General features: G+C 39.9%; 1 protein-coding gene across 1 annotated transcript in view; it reads left to right on the top strand.

Annotated features, from left to right (window-relative positions):
- The window catches only part of FAM102B (family with sequence similarity 102 member B), a 79,454-nt gene that overhangs the window by 40,016 nt on the left and 17,403 nt on the right, over positions 1–22,035 (top strand). Inside the window, exons 3-5 of the mRNA XM_040232173.1 lie at positions 2,029–2,058; positions 7,584–7,700; positions 13,678–13,724. Of these exons, the coding sequence (XP_040088107.1) occupies positions 2,029–2,058; positions 7,584–7,700; positions 13,678–13,724 (194 nt within the window). The remainder of the gene's footprint in view (positions 1–2,028; positions 2,059–7,583; positions 7,701–13,677; positions 13,725–22,035) is intronic.

The following is a 22,035-nucleotide window of genomic DNA, read 5'->3' as shown; positions in this document are numbered from 1 at the left end:
GGCAAAGCAACCCACTCCAGTGTTCTTGCTGGGAAAGTTCCATAGACAGATGAGCCTGGTGGGCTATAGTCCGTAGGGTCACAAAGAGTCGAAGGTGACTGAAGAGGCCGAGCACACATGAGACATCAAGTGGACATGTCATGTAGGCATTTAAAATACTAATATGGAACTCGGAGGAGAAGTTCAGACTAAAGATTTGAGTCGTCAGCATACAATTCTTATTTAAAGCCATAGACCTGAATGGGATAGGTCAGCGAGAAAGTGTAAATAGAGAAAATAAGAGGCCCTAGATCAAACACTTAGAAGTGGTATTAAATTGCTTAGCAAGTACAAGAAAGGAGCAAGAATTCATATATATCATTTCTTATATACTCTTGGCCAGATCTTAGTCACACTGCTATAGTTCAAAAAGAAAGTGAAAAATGTAGTCAGTTACTTTATTTTGGGTAGCCAAAGCCCAGCTAAAAATAGAGGATTCTATTATGATGGAGAGGGAAAGAATGGATATTTAGGATGCAGCTAACAGACTTTCTACAGAGGTTGAATAAAAGAGTAGTAGGTCTTGCAAAGGAGAATGAGAAGTAGCCAGGGAGGTAGGAGGAAAAGTAGACAACTGTAGCACCTTGGAAGTTTATAGAAAAAAATCTTATTAGGAAGGAGGCAGAGAGCTGTTTTGGAATTAAGTAAGATGAAGCCAAAGCCTTGGGCTTTAATAACAATGGAGTTCATTAGTAATCTTAAGAGCCACTGCAGAGGGAAAATGAGAGCAAAAACCCAATTAGAGTTACTTTGAACAGAGAGTGGGGTACAGCAAATTTTGGTAAGTCTTTTGGAAAACCTGGCTGTAGAAGGGAGCAAAGAAAAGAATTATCTAGTAGAGACTAGGATTATCTAGAAAAAGTTTTGTTTTGCTTTGTTAAAGAAAGGCACTATTAAAGATATGACAGTAACTTTATAATAAAGGAAAACTTGGTAATTCATAATGGAGTACATCTGGTGGCATGACTAAAGGAGCAGAGAAGGGGAGGGATAGCAAATACTCATGAACAATAGAGTTTACCATAGATTAGCTCTCAACTTATTTAAATTCACCCCTTTAAAGATAAAAATGGTACATAATACATTGTGCATCTTGGTTTATGAAAGAAAGACAAGGAGATAACTCCATTCAGCAAACACATGTACAGAGTATATACTGTGTGATAAGCAGTGTCTAAGCGTTTTAAATCTTGTATCTGTGTGATGTCCCAAATTGAGGGATTTGGCAAATTAATGTAGTTTATATATTTTAAAGTAAGTGTTAAGACATCTATATTTTTTTTATTATTTTTCACTTTTGCCAGTTTTGTTCACATTAGATAAGAGTTAGATAAGGAAGTTTCTACTATATTACCATGGAACAATGTTATATGTTTTAGGTGGGAAAAAGTAAGGTATATGTATTATGTTATTATCTGAGTAAAGGGAGGATAAATATATATATACACACATATAAAATTGCTAACAGTGGTTGTCTCTGGAGTGGGGATCTCCACTCTTGTTGAAATCTTTGTGCAATGTATTATTTATATGCTTAACTAAGTAAATAATTTAACCTTTCTTTGGTGATTCAGGTTATTCCAATGTGTCCAGAACACTTTTTGGCAGTTTCTTCTTCAGCAAATAGATTAAATGTTAGTTTGTCTTCTCACCATTTTGTCTCCTTCAAATTTAAGTTAAATTCTAAATAAAAACTCTGGTTACTTGCCAGAAGGGGGTGGGGGACATCCAGATAGTTGGATTTAAGATCATCAGAATTTTATACTTGAAGTGAAAGTGAAAGTGTAGTTGCTCAGTCATGTCCAGCTTTTTGTGATTCCATGAACTGTAGCCCACTAGGCTTCTCTGTCCATGGAATTCTCTAGGCAAGGATACTGGAGTGGATTTGCCAGCATATAAATAAATACCTACCTCAAAACTATTTGACATATATTTAATTTTAAATCATTAGTCATATGATATCCTTATAGTGTTTTTTATCTTTGGCAGGAATTAAAAGGTGGAAAAGCTTATGCAAAGGTAAGTTGGTCTTCTTCAACTCTTTTGGAATTTGTAATATCCCTCATTGCTATTTATAAACCTAAAAATTAAGTGGTTTGCTTTTCTAATTGCTGTTCAAGCATGGATGTTTTTAAATGAGCAATTTGGAGATTGAATAGTTGGATCCAACAATAAATCATCGGCATATTCTTTCTAAATGCTGATTATGGGATGTCATTTAGTTTAAACTTCCTTGCTAGAAGACAGTCTCTGGTTTGCATTAAACAATAGCAACTGTTAATTTGGTTTCCCTGGGAGGTAGTCTCATTCCCACCCAACCCCCAGTGGAATAGGACTCCCAACTCTGTGCTCATTTAGCACTCTCTATACTGTCTTTTCCCTGGTGGCTCAGAGGATAAAGCATCTGCCTGCAATGCAGGAGACCTGGGTTCGATCCCTGGGTTGGGAAGATCCCCTAGAGAAGGAAATGGCAACCCACTCCAGTATTCCTGCCTGGAGAATCCCATGGACAGAGGAGCCTGGCAGGCTACAGTCCACAGGGTCACAAAGAGTCGGACACGACTGAGCGATGTCACTTCATACTGTCTTTTATACTTTTATATGGAATTACTAATGAATGTGCTCACTTTTTGCTAGATAGAAGGAATTAGTAATTAATAAAACTACCAGAAACCCATATACTCTCTTCTATTTCTAAACCTCTTTATTCTCTAAACCACATACTCCTCTTTTTTTTCTGGTCACACCATGATGCTTGTGGGTTCTTAGTTCCCCAACCAAGGATTGAACCCTGGCCACAGCAGTGAAAGCCCAGAATCCTCACCATTAGGCGACCAGGGAATCCCCCACTCTCCTTTTGTATTTCCAGCCCCTGTGATGGTGTCTCCTTCAATCCAGTCATCTAAGCCAAGAACCAGGGCACTAGTTTCAACTGTCAAATTACCTAACTCCCTAAAACTGGTTGGTTGCAGTGTCAATTCAGATGCTCTTTGCTACAAGTAACAGAAAAGTCCCCTCACATAGAGGCTTTTTTAATCTCACAAAACAGGCAGATAGGAGATAGAGCTTCTCCAGGATTCACTGACTAGAGAATATCATCAAGAACCCATGTTACTTTTTGTTTTATTTTTGTTTTTTTCTTACATTCTCTATGTGATGGCTTTGTCCTTGGCTCGTCCCTTCAAGATCAGGAGGTAGCTAGCTGCTCAGGTTTTAGTCAACATATTCACATATAACAAAGCCCAGCTGCTGTCTCCACTTACGTCTCTTTTGAGTAAGAAAACTCCTTAGATGGCTGCCAGAGGATTGCCCTGTACCTCTGATTGGCAACCAGATCATATGCCCCCTCCTAAACTAGTCACGGGCAGTAGGAATGGATTGCCATGGTGAGCTTAGACTAATCACAATTGAACAGTCATCTGGAGTTGGGTTGCTTTCCTTGTGCGCATGGATGAGCTAAGAGTGGATACTTGAATAAAATCATGGCTTGCTAGCAAGGAATACCAAGGCATTAAATGGTGGGTAGACAAAAAAAAAAAAAAAGAGAGAGAGAGAGAGAGTCTGCTGTGATTGACAAATCTTCTTCATTTCTCTCTTATAAAAAGCTTTTGAAACCATCTCTTCTGTCTAGTCCCAAGATCAGTGCCTTAGATTATGCCTTCATTATGTCTTATTTAAAACACACATTGGCCTCCTCTCTTTTGTTCTGTTCCTCTGTTGTCTCTCTCCAGTTCATTCTCTGTATTATTGCCAGGGGGATCATTCTAAAATTCAAAGATATCGTATCCTTCCTCCACTTTTAGCCCTCCAGCAGCTCTCTGTTGCCTGTAAGGACAACAAAATGAAAAGTCCTCAATCTAGCATATTAGACTCGTGTTGGTTTACAGATATTCCATCTATATGTGCACCCACCCACCCACACTCACTCATCCTATGCTTCAGACATACTGCCCTCAGAGCGTTCCTGGGGTGGGCTGTGCTGTTCTGGCATTTGTGCCTTGTGACTTGGTGTTTTCCCTACCCTGCATGTGCTTCTATCAACTCATGTATCATTAAGAACTCAGCTTAGTCATCCCTCCCCACTGAGAAATGTTCCTTTTCACTCTCTTTCTTGTAATTGTGCCTTCCTTTATCCAGCACAAGATCTATCACAGTTATACCTAGAATGTACGTATCTATGCCATTTTAATGAGACAGTTATCTCAGTGAAACCAAAGAGAAGATCACAAGGAAATATGGACTCTCGTATCTCATTAGAATGTAAGCTCTTTCAAGACAGCTGGGTTGTTGTTTTTTTTTTAAGGCCGCGTTGTACGGCTTGTGGGATTTTAGTTCCCCAACCAAGGATTGAACCTGTGCCTCCTGTAGTGGAAGCCCAGACCGCTAGAGCAGTCCCAGGACAGTTCTTAACCGTGTTGTTCATGACTGGTGTTCAGTATCTAGAGCAAAGCCAGACACATAAAAAGTGTTCAGTAAACATTGACCTTAGTGCGCTTTTCTTCATGGAACTGAACAGATTCTTTTCTTTTTTAATTTGCTTTATGCTTATTGTAATACCAGCATTCTGGCAGTGGATGGTAAGCCTTAGGGCTGTTTTTTATTCAAAAATATATATATAATTGCCTACCATGTGCTAAGCATTGTTCCTAGCACTACTCTTAAGTATAAGAGATACAGCAGTCAACTAAAACAGACAAAACCCCCTGCCTTTGGGGAGCTTACATTCTGATGAGGGATTGAGTGAGGACAGACAATACACAATAGATATGAAATATGTACATACATGATGTGATGGTAACTACCAAGAAGAAGAACGCAGTGAAGGTTAGAGGGTAGGGGAGGGAGGAGGCAGGCATGCTCTAGAACAGTCATGGAAGCCCCCTTTAGAGAGATGACATTTGGACATAGACCCTAATGGAGGGAGAAAGAATGCTAAGAGAAGCTTTAAGAAAGAATGCATCACGCAAAAGAACAGTAAGTACTAAAGACCTTGAGGTGGTCTTGGCATTTTCAAGGAAAAGGATCTTGTGGCTGGAAGAGTAGATAAGGAGGTGAAGGGGAAATGACAAGGTGGCTGTGGACAGAGGAATCAAGACAGTCAATGCAAATGTCTTTCAAGGAGTTTTGCTGTGAGGGGGAGCAGCAGAATAGTACAGTGGACTGGAGAGAGATGTGGGGTGAGGTTTTGTTTCCTTCTGTTCATTAAGATGGAAGAAAACCCAGCATGTTTGTGTGCTGATAGGAATAATCCAATAGAGGGAAGAATCCCTGAAGCAATGAACTTGAGTAGGCAAGAGCAGAGTGCTTGACCTCAGATGGAAGCACAGCCAGCTCACTTAGGGTAAGTTATTACTTAAGTTGCTACTTAAAGTAATAAATTGCTTTTATTTGTGAATGAAATAGGAGGCAAGACATCAGCAGAGAGTGTGGGTGGAAAAGATATTGGAGGTTCAGAGAGGAAGGGTCATATGTGATAGGCAGGATTTGACAGGGCATGTGGGTGATGTGTGATCACACCGCCACAGGAGTCCTCACATGTTCATCTGGGTGTGGCTTTACCCTGGACATCTCCGGCTTTTCGCTGATCTCTTGGGCCAGAGTAATCACATGAAGATTAGGTAGATCTTACTTGTGGCTTAACCATGTTTCTGACTCCCTGCCTTTGGAGCGTGTGTCCTTCAACTGATCTCTTAACTTCTTTCCTTCATTCTTTTTGTACCAATTAAAAACTGCTAAAATAGTGCTCCAGCCTACAAGTAAAATCTTCGTCTTGAATGCCATTCATACATGCATTCATATGCACTTTAAAGTGTTAAAGCAGGCATTTTAAAATCACATCGAGGGCTTTGCTGGTGGCTTAGTGGTAAAGAATCTGCCTGCCAATGCAGGTGACATGGGTTCAGTCCTAGTCTGGGAAGATTCCACATGCCTCAGAGCAACTAAGCCCATGTGCTATGCTGTGCTCAGTCACTCAGCCGTGTTTGACTCTTTGCAACCCAATGGACTGTAGTCTGCCAGGCTCCTCTGTCCATGGGGATTCTCCAGGCAAGAATACTGGAGTGGGTTGCCATGCCCTCCTCCAGGGGATCTTCACAACTTAGGGATCGAACCCAGGTCTCCTGCATTGCAGGCGGATTCTTTACCATCTGAGCCACCAGAGAAGCCCAACTAAGCCCATGCACCCCAACTATTGAGCCTTTGCTCTAGATCCCAGGAGCCACGGCTGCTGAAGCCTGTGAACCTACAGCCTGGGCTCTACAATGAGAGAAGTCACCACAATGAAGCCCGCACACCACAACTAGAGAAAAGCCCGCAGCAGTGAAGACCCAGCACAGCCAAAAACAAATATTATTTTAAAAAAAGAAAACAGAATCCCAGGAACCTTTTTTAAAAAAGCCACAGTAGGATTTGAAATGTATAATACTTTTTATTATATATTCAGGGAGATGTGCTTAATTAATTACAAACTCAAAACACTTTTTGTTAATAAAAGACTATATACACTTAGTGATATAGAATCGATTTAGTTTGTTCAAAAAATAATGATATAAGGGGAATAATTTTTTTTTACCACTTGGGAATGAGAAATAAAGTTGAGCAACATCAGAGGAAAGACCAGACAGTAATCTTTGATAGCTGCAGAAAATGGGGCCCAAACTTGAGTAGTAATAAGAGGGAGGAATGAGTTTGAGCCAAGCTTCTGGGTTAACAGCAGAGAAGGCTAGTGTGGGGAAGGAAAGAAGGCTTCATTCATAAAGAGAGATTTAGCTCAAGGGAGACCAATGAGGCAAATATTATGTAAGGTGGTGAAGGAGTGGGAGCTTGTACCAAAGAAAGTGTGTGGTACACTTAAGTCATTTTGCTCTCAGGTGGAGAGTGAGAACTTAATAATCTGCAACTATCTGTAGTCACCAGTGGTTAACTGGGAATAGAGCCAAACCGGAACAGGGAGAGGCGAGTCTGATCAGTTTTCTCTGTCTGTGTGCAAGTGATCAAAGTTGGTCTACTAGTATTTCCCATAATGTGGTGGCTACTTGCAGTGATTTCCATTGTTTAATATACATTGTTACATCAACAGTTATATGTTTTAATGGGTAGAGGAAAATATATGGAGTAAACAAATCTGTTATTTCAAAGATCATATTACTCCAGAGTTAAATAGGTAATGAAACTGAAAGAAACTCAGTTATGTCCAACTCTTTGTGACCCCCCTGGACTGTACAGTCCATGGAATTCTCCACCAGAATACTGGAGTGGGTAGCCTTTCCCTTCTCCAGGGGATCTTCCCAACCCAGGGATCGAACCCAGGTCTCCTACATTGCAGGCAGACTCTTTACACGCTCAACCATATGTTTTTACAAAAAGTGAGCCAATTTTTAAGACATATTAGGCAAAGAAAAACAGGTGTTGTTAAGTTGGCAAAAACTGCAAATAACCGGTTTTGAGACAACTTGGGTAGAACATGGGTTGAATGTCTTATTTAAAGAGAATATGATAGAAGCCTACTAGATATTCTATTAATATAATTCTCTTTCTTTTCATAGCTGGGCTTTGCAGATCTAAACCTGGCAGAGTTTGCTGGATCAGGAAATACCACTCGTCGCTGTTTACTGGAAGGCTATGATACCAAAAATACAAGACAGGACAATTCCATTCTTAAAGTAAGCACATTTCCAGATTTACATATTCAACAAATGAGATTCTCTGCCTTTAAATAATCATAGGTGTATATTGTCAGGCTTCTCAGGTGAAAATGAAGTCGCTCAGTCGTGTCCAACTCTTTGCAAACCCGTGGACTGTAGCCCACCAGGCTCCTCCATCCATGGGATTCTCCAGGCAAGAATACTGGCGTGGGTTGCCATTTCCTTCTCCAGGGGATCTTCCCGACCCAGGGATCGAACCCATGTCTCCCACATTGCGGGCAGACCCTTTCACCTCTGAGCCACTCTCCTGCCAATGCAGGAGACATGCGTTTGATTACCTGTGTCGGGAAGATCCCCAGGAGCAGGAAATGGCAACCCACTCCAGTATTTTTGCCTGAGAAATCCAATGGACAGAGGAACCAGGTGGGCTACAGCCCAGAGTCGCAAAGAATTAGACATGACTTAGCAACTAAACAACAACAAAAAATATAAGGTCAAGATGGGAATCAGTACTAGGATCTTAAGCTGGCCACACCACTAAAATACACAGCACCTAGGAGGAAAAAACAATCCAAATTACAGAAGCACTGAAAAGTAACAGATGTTCACCTTCATGATCCTAAGGTGTTTCTCTTTGGTGCTGAGAACATTCAGGGAAGAATACATACAACCACTACAGCATGAGAGCTTACTGAGCAGAAGGAACATAATAAATGAATACCTTACAATGTTTCCAGCTCCCAAAAGGTGATTGCCAGCACAGCTGTGGTGGGCATTTATAGAAGTCACTGGGTTCTCTCACAAGTGAAATGACAGGTGGAACTCACTTTGGACATCTGCCCTACTGTTTCCAAGTACCTTCAGAAGCTCTATACCCTGGGGAACCCAGAGGGAAGACACACTTCAGAGAGTTGGTGCCAGTATTAAATGAGACCAGTGGAGAAAATGTTTAGAAAGTACTTGGATCTAGTAAAACCCACTGGATGAAACTTTTGCTGTATTTTAGTTAGGTTTACCCTCTTATGGTAAGTTACCGAATGATAAGAAAGGAAAATAATCCTGAGTAAAACTAAATACTCAAAAGTTAGCAGACAAAGAATTAATTACCTATACCTAACAGTTTTCAAACTCATCTAGCCTGGCACATAATAGATTCTCAAATCATGACTGTTGTTAAGGTTATTGTTGTTATTACCATTATCAATGGTATTTCCAGAAGAACATAATATCCTATGGCTGATTTTTTTAAATTAATTATTTATTTAAATTGGAGGCTAATTACTGTACCATATTGTAGTGATTTTTGCCATACATTGACATGAATCAGCCATGAGTGTACATCTGTCCCCCATCCTGAACCCCACTCCCACCTCCCCCCCCCATCCCATCCCTCAGGGTTGTCCCAGTGCACAGCCCTGAGCTCCCTGTCTCATGCATCGAACCTGGACTGGTGATCTGTTTCACATATGGTAATATACATATTTCAATGCTATTCTTGCAAATCATCCCACCCTCACCTTCTCCCACAGAGTCCAAAAGTCTGTTCTTTACATCTCTGTCTCTTTTGCTGTCTCGCATATAGGGTCATCGTTACCATCTTTCTTTCAAATTCCATATATATGCGTTAATATACTGTATTGGTCTTTTTTTTTTTTTCTGACTTCACTCTGTATAATAGGCTCCAGTTTCATCCACCTCATTAGAACTGATTCAGGTGCATTCTTTTTAATAGCTGAGTAATATTCCATTGTGTATATGTACCACAACTTTCTTACTCATTCATCTGCCAATGGACATCTAGCTGCAATGAACATTGGGGTACACGTGTCTCTTTCAATTCTGGTTTCCTCAGTGTGTATGCCCAGCAGTGGGATTGCTGAGTTGTATGGAAGTTCTATTTCCAATTTTTTAAGGAATCTCCACACTGTTCTCCATAGTGGCTATACTAGTTTGCATTCCCATCAACAGTGTAAGAGGATTCCCTTTTCTCCACACCCTCTCCAGCACTTATTGTTTGTAGACTTTTTGATAGTAGTATGGCTGATTCTTAAAAGGCAGTCAGCAACTAGAGAATAGCATTTCAAAAAGCATTAGCAAAGCTTTAAGTTCTGGTCCAACAAAACAAAAAAACACCATTTCCAAATAATAGTACTCTAGGTATTCATTCCGTCATTCTTTTAGCTTTCAGCCAGAATTTGAGTAGCCAGAGGCTTAGGGAGCTTAAGGAACATAATTACAGCCACATAGCAGGAGGGTGGATTGTGACATCAGGGCTCTGTGTTTGTTCTTAGATCTCTGGAGCCCTGTGTAAGCACTTCAGCTCTGCCCAACTGTTTCCTTCTCTATAAAAGGGGAATTTCAGTAGTTGCCGCAGGGGGGTTGATCCTGAGTTCTGAAAGAGTTACTGTATGTGATTTTGCCAACACTCTTTAGTTGTATGAAATAGAAATCCCTTAGGTTAGCTCCTATAAAAGAGAACTTTAGGTCAAATGCAGGGACATTTCACAGAGCCCTAGGATGGGAAGTTAAAACCAGACCTGAACTTCCAGGAACTGAAGGACCTTTCTAGGGACTGTTCTTGACTCTCTGCTTTATAATTTCTGTCTGCACACCAGCTTCCTGTGCTTACTCACAGCCTCCCTGCCTTCCTAAGAACTTCAGCTGCTAAGTGGCGTTGGCTTGCTATGATGTCAGCAAAATATGGGACGTGGAGGAGGCTGTTTTTAGAGACCTTGTCTGAAAGGTCTTGGCCTGGTACATTCCCAAAATGTGTTTGCAATAGTAGCCTCATGGTATGCTTCAGGACAGGGTGGATGTTCAACAAGATGCTAACTGCTCCTTTCCAGAAAGTGGCAAGAACATTAGTTTAAGTCACTTAGTACCTTGAAAGAGAAGCTGATCCAGCTGGTAGTAGACAGGGACTTTGAATACTTTTAAATTTTTATAGCGTTATTGAGCTATGATTCACTGGCCATACATTTCACCTAGTTAAAGTACACAGTAGAATGGTTTTAGTATATTCAAAGGTGTGTCCAACTATTGCCATAATCAGTTTTAAAACACCTTCATTACCCCAAAAAAGAAACCTCGTATGTGCTCAATAGCAGTCACTCCCCACTTTACCCCCAACTCTCTGCTCTTCCCATAGCTCTCAGCAACCACTAACCTACTCTCTCTCTGGATTTGCCTATTCTGAACATTTCATATAAATGGGATTATAGAATAGGTAGTATTTTGTGTCTGGCTTCTTTGAACTTACCATAATGTTTTTCAAAGTTCAGCCATGCTGTAGTATGTATCAGTACTGGGCTCCTTTTTATAGCTAAGTAATACTCCATTGTATGGCTATACCATATTTTGTTTATCGGTTAATGGTCCTTCATTTTTTTAGCTGTTATGAACAGTGCTGCTGTGGGCATTCATATACAAGTTTTAGTGTGGGCATATGTTTTCTTTTCTCTTGGGCATACATTCAAGAGTATACATGCTTGGGGCAGAATTCTTGGGTCACATGGTAACTCTGCTTTTAACTTTTTGCAGAACTACCTGACTTTTTCAAGTGGCTGAAACATTTTACATTCCCATCAGCAGAGTATATGGGAGTCCAGATTTCTCCAAATATTGAGCCCTTTATTCTTTATCTTCTTAGAATGGGGAACTTTATAGATGACCCTGTACATTTCATATTTCAGATGCTGCTAATAGGCATGTGGAGACTTGCATTAAGCATTTAGTCTTCAGGATAAATTTGTACAGAGATCCTCCAGAGGAAATCCCTTTCAGTTCAGTTCAGTTCAGTCGCTCAGTCGTGTCCGACTCTTTGCAACCCCATGAATCGCAGCACGCCAGGCCTCCCTGTCCATCACCAACTCCCAGAGTTCACTCACAATCACGTCCATCGAGTCAGTGATCCCATCCAGCCTTCTCATCCTCTGTCGTCCCCTTCTCCTCCTGCCCACAATCCCTCCCAGCATCAGAGTCTTTTCCAATGAGTCAACTCTTCGCATGAGGTGGCCAAAGTATTGGAGTTTCAGCTTTAGCATCATTCCTTCCAAAGAAATCCCAGGGCTGATCTCCTTCGAAATGGACTGGTTGGATCTCCTTGCAGTCCAAGGGACTCTCAAGAGTCTTCTCCATCACCACAGTTCAAGAGCATCAGTTCTTCGGTGCTCGGCCTTCTTCACAGTCCAACTCTCACATCCATACATGACTACTGGAAAAACCATAGCCTTGACTAGACGGACCTTAGTCGGCAAAGTAATGTCTCTGCTTTTGAATATACTATCTAGGTTGGTCATAACTTTTCTTCCAAGGAGTAAGCGTCTTTTAATTTCATGGCTGCAATCACCATCTGCAGTGATTTTGGAGCCCCCCAAAAAAAAGTCTGACACTGTTTCCACTGTTTCCCCATCTATTTCCCATGAACTGATGGGACCGGATGCCATGATCTTCATTTTCTGAATGTTGAGCTTTAGGCCAGCTTTTTCACTCTCCACTTTCACTTTCATCAAGAGGCTTTTTAGTTCCTCTTCACTTTCGGCCGTAAGGGTGGTGTCATCTGCATATCTGAGGTGATTGATATTTCTCCCAGCAATCTTGATTCCAGCTTGTGTTTCTTCCAGTCCAGCGTTTCTCATAATGTACTCTGCATATAAGTTAAATAAGCAGGGTGACAATATATAGCCTTGACATACTCCTGTTCCTATTTGGAAGCAGTCTGTTGTTCCATGTCCAGTTATAACTGTTGCTTCCTGACCTGCATACAGATTTTTCAAGAGGCAGGTCAGGTGGTCTGGTATTCCCATCTCTTTCAGAATTTTCCACAGTTTATTGTGATCCACACTGTCAAAGGCTTTGGTATAGTCAATAAAGCAGAAATAGATGTTTTTCTGGAACTCTCTTGCTTTTTCCATGATCCAGTGGATGTTGGCAATTTGATCTCTGGTTCCTCTGCCTTTTCTAAAACCAGCTTGAACATCAGGATGTTCACGGTTCACGTATTGCTGAAGCCTGGCTTGGAGAATTTTGAGCATTACTTTACTAGCATGTGAGATGAGTGCAATTGTGCGGTAGTTCGAGCATTCTTTGGCATTGCCTTTCTTTGGAACTGGAATGAAAACGGACCTTTTCCAGTCCTGTGGCCACTGCTGAGTTTTCCAAATTTGCTGGCATATTGAGTGCAGCACTTTCACAGCATCACCTTTACTGTTGGTGAAAAGCATTGAATAGCTTGGAGTGTCAGGAAGATCAGATATTTCTAAGCCTCACATAATGTACAAGCTTCACAAAATAATTGCTGCATGAATGAATAAAATTTTTTAAAAAGTACATTAATGCATTCATTCTGGTGCAAAGCTAGAGCAAAGGCCAGAAGCATTCTTCTCTTAACAGACTACCAACAGGCACCCCTAGAAGCATCATATGGCAAATGTGTTGGAGGCAAACATTCTAGACACTTAACATAGGAATCTGGGAGGAAAGACATATAAAATAGACCAGAACAGCACAGAGGATAATTACTGGTGAAACCCTTGCCATTTTTTAAGATTTTTTTTTACATGGATCATTTTTAAAATCTTTATTGAATTTGATACAGTATCATTTCTGTTTTATGTTTTGGTTTTTTGGCCGCAAAGTCTGTGGGATCCTAGCTCCCCAGCTAGGGATTGAACCCTCACTCCTTGCACTGGCAGGTGAAGTCTTAGCCACTGGACGTCTAGGGAAGTTCCGTGAAGTCTCTGCTTTCCATTTCTATCTTTTCCACTCTTATTTTTGCAGTTACAAAGTTTTGAATGTTAAAAATTATTTTTAACCCATGTCTGTATAAAGCAGCAATTGAATATTGGAGATAACCCAATTCAGTAATCATTTTATTTAATAGCTTCTAAAACAGGAAATACTGGATTAGGTACTGTGGAAGGTGCATAGATTAGCAGAATGTGGCTTTTCCTCTTGAGATTTTTATAATTACGGTATTTCTTTTTCTCATGTTTAGGTTTGGATTAGTATGCAACTGATGTCTGGTGACCCGTGTTTCAAAACGTAAGTTGGTGCTCAGTAAATGAGTTATTTGTCTGAAAGTATAACAGTCGTATATTTTTTTACATTTGCACATTTATATTTTGTAGTGTTCGTAGACTAATACCAGTGAAGGAATAGTTCCTCTTTTAGGAGACTGACCTGAGCCTCATAGAAGTTACTCTTACTTCTTACCAAACAAACTCTCCACTTTCTAAATTAATTAAGCTCTGAGTTTTTTTGTCATCTTCAGGCTTTGGGTGAAATTATTACAAAGCAGAATTTTTCATCTGACCTCTGTGAACTTATCATTTCTTCAGTAAATACCTATTAGGTGCCATGTGCTAGGCTCTAATCTAGACACTAGACAAACAGCAGTGAAAAAAAAAAATAGATCAAGTCCCTGACATCTTGGAGCTTATAGTCTAAGAGGGAAAACAGACAATAAGCGAACAAGTAAATATATGATATAAAGATGGAAATGAGTATTTTGAAGAAACATAAAGCAAGATAGGAGGGCCGTGGTGAGGAGAGGCGTTGCTGTTTTATATATTATCTACCTGGTTAGGGTGATATTTGAGCAGAGACCTGAGGGAGGTGGGAAGCACGCCATGCAGATATTTGGGGAAAGAGCATTTGAGACAGCAGTAACGAGGACAAAGGCCTTGAGATAGACGTGTGTTTGGCAGGTTCAAGTAACTTCCAGGAGACCAGTATGTCTAGGACAGAGTGAATTAAGAATATGATGATAGGAGATGAGACCAGATGATAAAGGTCTTATAAGCCATTATAAATAATGGTCTCATAGGCCACTTATAATCTGAGTGAGATAAAAGGCTACTGGAGTGTTTAAAACAGAGGAGTAAAGTCATCAGACTTTTGGCTACTGGGTGGAAAATAGAGAATTTGTGGGACCAGCAAAGGGGCCAAGGGTAGAAATAGGTTCATGAGTTAGGAGGCTGTTTCAGAATTCAAGGCTTGGGGCCTGAGTAACTAGGAGAATGGTGGACATTTATTGAAATGAAAGTGCCTACAAGAGGAGCAAGTTGGGAGCTTGGATGTTGGACGTGTTAAGTGTGAGACCCCTATTTAATATCCAGCCAGGCTTTCTGAGTAAGCAGTTAGGTTTATCACTACAGGGTCCAGTAGGGAAGCCCAGACTAGAGATATAAATTCAGAAATCATCATATCATCAGTACGTAAATACTAGTTAAAGCCATGCGCTTCGATTAAATGACCTAGAGGAAATGAGTTTAGAGAAAGAAAAGGACCACAGACTGAGGTATGGGACTCTCCTACCTGTTAGAGGCTGGGGAGGTAGGGAAGCACCAGCGAAGTAGCAACCAGGCAGGAAGAAGGAGGCAATGGAAAGTACTGTCCTGAAACCAAGTGACGAGCATGTAGGAAAAAGGAGGGAATAATCAGCTGTGTCCCACACTACTGAAGTAGGTCAAGGAAGACGAGGGCTGAGAATTGACTACTGGTAACTCTGACAAGCACTGGTGGAGTATGTTTGGACTACACCCACACTGGAGAGGTTAAGGAAAGTTTTGGAAGAGAAACACTGGAGATAGTATAAACAATACTTATGAGGACTTTTGCTGCAAAAAGGGAACAGAAAAAAATGGGGTCCTGAATAAGAGGAATGTGGCGTTAAGGGCAGGTTTCTGTTTGGTTTCTTTTTTTATGGGAGATAGCGCAGCACACTTGTATCCCGACATGAATAGTCCAGTAGACAAGGAGAAACATGGTTCTGAAGAGAAAAGGGACAATTGCTAGGATAGTGTCCTTGGATTATCAAGAGGGATGAAAGCAGAGAATATGGCTACAGATGCAGATATATGAGAAGTGGAAACATACAAAAGTAACTATCAAATTATTCCTGATTTCCTAATGATATAGGAAACAAGGTAATCATTGAAAAGCAAGGATGGGAAAGATGGAGGTGGGGTTTGTGGAAAGAGGAAAATATGTGTAAAAGTCTTTTCAGGGAGTAGGAGAGTGAGCTGAATGGGAAAAGGCAGTAGGATGCCTGTTAGCAATCTTAAAAACACTTCATAATTAAAAATGAAAGTTAACCAGATAGCATTTAGATATCTGAGAAGAATATGTTTAGAAAAGTAAACAATCACTTCAGTATACATCAACTTCATGTTTTTAATATTAACATCCATACAGTTCTCTGTTGCTGCTGCTGCTGCTGCTAGTCGCTTCAGTCGTGTCCGACTCTGTGTGACCCCCATAGGCGGCAGCCCACGAGGCTCCCTCGTCCCTGAGATTCTCCAGGCAAGAACACTGGAGTGGGTTGCCATTTCCTTCTCCAATGCATGAAGGTGAAAAGTGAAAGTGAAGCCGCTCAGTCGCTCAGTTGTGTCTGACTCCTAGTAACCCCATGGACTGCAGCCCACCAGGCTCCTCCATCCATGGGATTTTCCAGGCAAGAGTACTGGAGTGGGGTGCCATTTATATCTAAAGATTTTATATATATATATATATATATATATATATATATATATATATATACACACACACACATGGTTGGAAAGATCCCCTTGAGAAGGAAATGGCAACCGACTCCAGTATTTCTTGCCTGGAAATTTCCATGGACAGAGGAGCCTAGCAGGCTACAGTCCATGGGCTCACAAAGAATCAGACACAGCTGAGCATACACACACCATGCCATGCCATATATATTTTATAAAGACAAAAATATATACAGAGTACATCAGGCAAAATGCTGGGCTGGATGAATCACAAGCTGGAATCAAGATTGCTGGGAGAAATATCAATAATATCAGATATGCAGAGGACACCACCATTATGGCAGAAAGCAAAGAGGAACTAAAGAGCCCCTGATGAAGGTAAAAGAGGAGAGTGAAAAAGCTGGCTTAAAACTCAGCATTCAAAAAGCTAAGATCATGGCATCCAGTCCCATCATTTCATGGTATATAGATGGGCAAACAATGGAACCAGTGACAGACTTTCTTTTCTTGGGCTCCAAAATCACTGCAGATGGTGACTGCAGCCATGAAATTAAAAGACACTTGCTCCTTAGAAGAAAAACTATGACAAACCTAGACAGCATATTTAAAAGCAGAGATATTACTTTGCCAACTAAGGTCCATATGGTCAATGCTTTTTCTAGTAGTCATGTATGGATGTGAGAGTTGGACCAGAAAGAATGCTGAGCACCAAAGAATTGATGCTTTTGAACTGTGGTGTTGGAGAAGATTCTTGAGAGTCCCATGGACTGCAAGGAGATCAAACCAGTCAATCCTAATGGAAATCAATCCTGAATATTCATTGGAAGGACTGATGCTGAAGCTGAAGCTCCAATACTTTGGCCACCTGATGCAAAGAGCAGACTTGTTAGAAAGACTTGTTAGCAGACTCTGATGCTGGGAAGAATTGAAGGCAGGAGGCGAAGGGGACGACAGAGGATGAGATGGTTGGATGGCATCACCAATTTAATGGACATGAGTTTGAGCAAGCTCCAGGAGATGGTGAAGGACAGGGAAGTCTGGCGGGCTACAGTCCATGGGGTTGCAAAGAGTCAGACATGACTGAGCGACTGAACAGCAACAACACCACAAGTCAGTTCTTGATTAAAATTATGCATCTTCCAATAATTTAGCCTTCCTATGCTGTTTTCTCCCAAATAATAATTTCCTGGCTTCTTTCCTTATTTACTGCTCTTTGGGGACTAAACAGTTTTTGGTTTCTTAGGTAACATTATGTTTTCCCAATGTAATCAGTTTAGAGTGAAATGAGAAAAAGAGCAGCAAAATTTAGTAGAAGAAAATGCATTCATTATTCTTTCTTAGGAGCTTTTTAACGGCTGTTCCCTTTCTGGCCCTTTCTCTGCCATTTCACCTATTTGTGAAACTCAAGTACTGAAGAGGTCCAAAATAGATCATCTTATATTCTGTATTATCTCCACAAATGTAATTCTGGTAATTTAGAGTTTATAGAGAAAGATCATGACTTACTAGAATAAACAAACTTTACCTAATCCTAAGATACATAAAAGTATTTCTCAGAAGACTCAGACCCCTAATATATGTTTTCCCTTTGAGTATCTGAAATTGTGCAACTGTCTATGAAAAAGGAGCCACTGTAACACATCCATGTACTTCTTATATTGAGTATGGATTGAACTGAAAAATGTTTGAACTCCTGATGAAAAAAGTGAATTATTTTTACCAGGTTGTATTTCAGTGTATATCAAATATGTAAAATGACAGTACTTCAGAGCTGAAACAAGTGTTGGAAATTGTCTGGTGACTTTTTTTCCCAGAATACCTATCCACAGAAATCCTTGGCCCAAATATACTATGAGTCCCCTATATACCATTTTCCTGTTGGGGGGAAAAAGATGTAGTGCCTTACTACCCTTAAAGTTGCTAAGAGAGCTTCATGAAGCCAGTTTTAAAAGTATAAGTATAATCCAAGTTCAGTTTTTACCAACGAGGACCTAAGGCACAGAGCAGTTGAGAAACTTGACTATTTGTCTGCAGGACAAAGATATAAATAACTCTGGGAGAGGGTCATTGTGCTATTCTATCTGCTTTTGTCTGTCTTTGATTTTTTTATAAGTTTTCAAAAACCTACTAGAGAAATAAATAAGTATACAGATCCTTAGCACTCTGAGTTAAATTCTAGTTTTTATATTTTATGAGCAGAAGATCTGTGACTTAGATCAAACAGTTTTTCAGAAACAAATTTTATACTAAAGCCAATACGTGTGAGGAAGACAGCTGGTAAATCAACCTCTAACCACTTGCCCTAAACTCCATTTTATAGTTCTCTACAACTCATCAAATATCCACCAGCTTTCATAAAAGAATGAAGCTTACTCTGAAAAGAAAGCCAACCACTAATGCTGATGAAAAAGATACTTGGAGAGGAAAGTTATATACTGTATTGGCATTTAATGATTTGGTGGCAAAGCAGATCTAGGGATGATGTAACCCTCTTGAATAGCTTAGGGCTTTAGAGCGTTCATATTCTAGAAGGAAGGCAGTTTTCCATTTCTCAAAATGATTTAATGAATATTAGTCTCCCAATTTATTTTTTGAAAGAACTCTATGATGTGATATTATTAACCCTGTAATGCCAGGACATGTCAGAGATTAAGGAACTAAGTTGTCCATGGCCCCAGGATTCACTCTTTCAGTACATGTGTATTGATTGCCTACCATGTGCTAACCTTTACCAAACTCAGTTAAGACTAACCCCTTGCTCTGAAGGATTCACTATTTATATGGGTGACAGATACACAACATAGGATATTATGGAGGCCTAGAGGATAGAGTCCTTAACTCTTCTTCTTTGAAAGCCAGGAAAGTCTTCACTGAGGGGATGACACTGAGCTAAGTTTTAAAGGATGAATAGGAAAACCATGAAGCAGGGGAGCTAGGTAGAGACATTTCAGGAAGAGAAAACAGCTTGCATAAGTTTATAGCATTGTTACAGGGCTTGGAGAGAATATTTATGAAATACCAAGCAGGTAGTAGTGTCATTTTAGGAGATCATTTTTCACATACTTTTAATGCTGTTGTTGGTTGGTTGTTGAGTCGTGTCTGGCTCTACTGCAATCACTTGGACTGTAGCCTACCAGGCTCCTCTGTCTGTGGAATTTTCCAGGATCTTCTCGATCCAGGGATCAAACTGCATCTCCCTGCATTGGCAGGTGGATTACTTACCACTGAGCCACCAGGGAAACCCACTCTTACTTGAAATTCAGACACAACTGAGCAACTAAGCACACAAAACAATCCCATGCCTTTCATTCTTAAATTGAACTACATTAAACAACTTTTGATGAGAGATACAAAAACACAAAAGGGGTAATTTAGAATAAAAATGTGGCATATGATCAGCTCTCAGTGATTACGGATTTAACACAACTGAGTTGTCTAGGAAGACTGAGATTTCAGATTCTAAATTTGCCTTAATGTCAGTCCCTGTGGTTGATGAATTTTCTCCATAATGCCTAGTTGCCTCAGTATTAAAGCAGTTGGTACAGATAGATGGCTGAAATTATCAAGGGTTGGGGGTCTTCAGATTTTTTGAGACTGCAGAACAAGTGGTGCCAAGTTGAAGGAATAGCTCAAAATATTATGGTTGTGAAGTCAGGCTGGACAGGAAGGAGCAGAGCCAGAGGGAGACTGATGGAGAAGGAGAAGGGGAAGAGGCTGCAGGCTGAGAGTTTTGAAGGCTTGGAAAGCAGGTCTAAGACATAGAGGGGTGGAGATACTGCAAGCTGGCCACCTATGAAAGGCAAAACAAGGGATCTGGCTTTAAAAAGATAAGAATTTAGATAGGCAGGCATGAAGTGAAGTGAAGTGAAGTCGCTCAGTCGTGTCCGACTCTTTGAGACCCCTTGGACTGTAGCCTACCAGGTTTCTCTGTCCATGGGATTTTCCAGGCATGAATACTGGAGTGGGTTGCCATTTCCTTCTCCAGGGGAACTTTCCAACACAGGGATCGAACCCGGGTCTCCCACATTGTACGCAGATGCTTTACCATCAATGATTAGTGACTATAGCTATACACTCCATTCTTTGTATTTATTTTACATATTATATAGTTTTCCCACAGATTATTATGATACTGAATATTATTCCCTTGCCATACAGTAAATTCTTATTGCTTACCTATTTTGTGTATATAATCGTATGTATCTGTTAATGTCATACTCCTAATTTATCCCTCCCCTTCCCCTTTGATAACCATAAATTTTGTTTTCTATGTCTCTGAGTCTGTTTTGTATATAGATTCATTTTGTTTTATTTTTTTAGATTCAACATAAAAGTGATATCATGATGTTTGTCTTTCTGTATCTGTCTTCACTGAGTGTTGTATTCTCCAAGTTCATCCATGTTGCTACAAGTGGCAATATTTCATTTTTTTTAGTTGAGTGATATTCCATTGTGTTTATATACCATATCTTTTTTAGCCAGTCATCTGTTGATGGGTACTTGTGTTGTTTCCATGTCTTGGCTAATGTAAATAAATAGTGCTGCTATGAACATTGGGGTGCTTATTATGTCAGAGAATGTTTTACCTATGTTCTCTTCTAGGAGTTTTATGACAACATTTTTTACATTTAGGTCTTTAAAACATTTTGAGTTTATCTTTGTATGTGATGTGAGGGAGTGTTCTAATTTCATTGACTAACATATAGCTCCCCAGTATTTCCAAGACCACTTGTTGAAGGGTCTGTCTTTTCTCCATCATATATTCCTGCCTCCTTTGTCATAGGTTAATTGACTGTAGGTGTGTGGGTTTATTTCTGGGCTCTTTGTTCTCTTTCATTAACCTATATATCTGTTTTTGTGCCAGTACCACACTGTTTTGATTAATGTAGCTTTGTAGTATGATCTAAAGTCTGGAAGTGTTACACCTCCACCTTTGTTCTTTTTCCTCAGGATTGCTTTGGCAATTTTGACTCTTTGTGGTTCCATATAAATTTAAAGATTATTAATATTTGTTCTAGTTCTATGGAAAATATTATGGGTAATTTGATACAGATTGTTTTAAATCTGTAGATTGCTTTGGGTAGTATGGCCATTTTAACAATATGCTTCCAATCCAAGAGCATGGTATATCTAGCCATTTCTTTGAATCATCTTCAGTTTCCTTTATGAATGTTTTAGTTTTCAGTGAATAGTTCTTTCACTTCCTCAGATAAGTTTATTTCTAGGTTTGTTTGTTTATTTTTTATCCAATTTTAAATGGGATTTTTTTTCAGTTTTTTTATATTTCATTGTTAGTGTAAAACAGTGAGTTCTGTATATTAATCTTGTTTCCTGCTACCTTCTTGAATTAATTTATTAGTTCTGATAGCTTTTTTGTGGAGACAGAGGCAAAACCTAAGATTCTAGTTTGGTGACTTTTGGATTGTGGTGGCATTCACAAAGAAAGGGAGTATAAGAAGAAAACAGATTTGGGGAAAGAATATGAGTTTAATTGGACAAAAAATTGCAGGATAAATAGCTAGATATCCTAATAGAATATGCAGTTGTGGAATTTAGGAGACCCTGGAATAGGAGTAATCTATCAATTAAATAGGTTTAATGCAAATCTTTCATGCAAAGATGGGCACAATAAAGGACAGAAATGGTATGGACCTAAAAGAAGCAGAAGATATTAAGAAGAGGTAGCAAGAATACACAGAAGAACAATGCAAAAAAGATCTTCATGACCCAGATAACCACAATGGTGTGATCAATGGACTAGAGCCAGACATCCTGGAATGCAAGTCAAGTGGGCCTCAGGAAGCATCACTATGAACAAAGCTAGTGGAGGTGATGGAATTCTAGTTGAGCTA

This window comes from Oryx dammah, unplaced genomic scaffold (genome assembly GCF_014754425.2).
Source record: "Oryx dammah isolate SB20612 unplaced genomic scaffold, SCBI_Odam_1.1 HiC_scaffold_28, whole genome shotgun sequence".
NCBI classification, from domain to species: domain Eukaryota; kingdom Metazoa; phylum Chordata; class Mammalia; order Artiodactyla; family Bovidae; genus Oryx; species Oryx dammah.
Note: the sequence above shows the minus strand (reverse complement) of the source record. Positions and strands in the feature narration are given on the sequence as shown.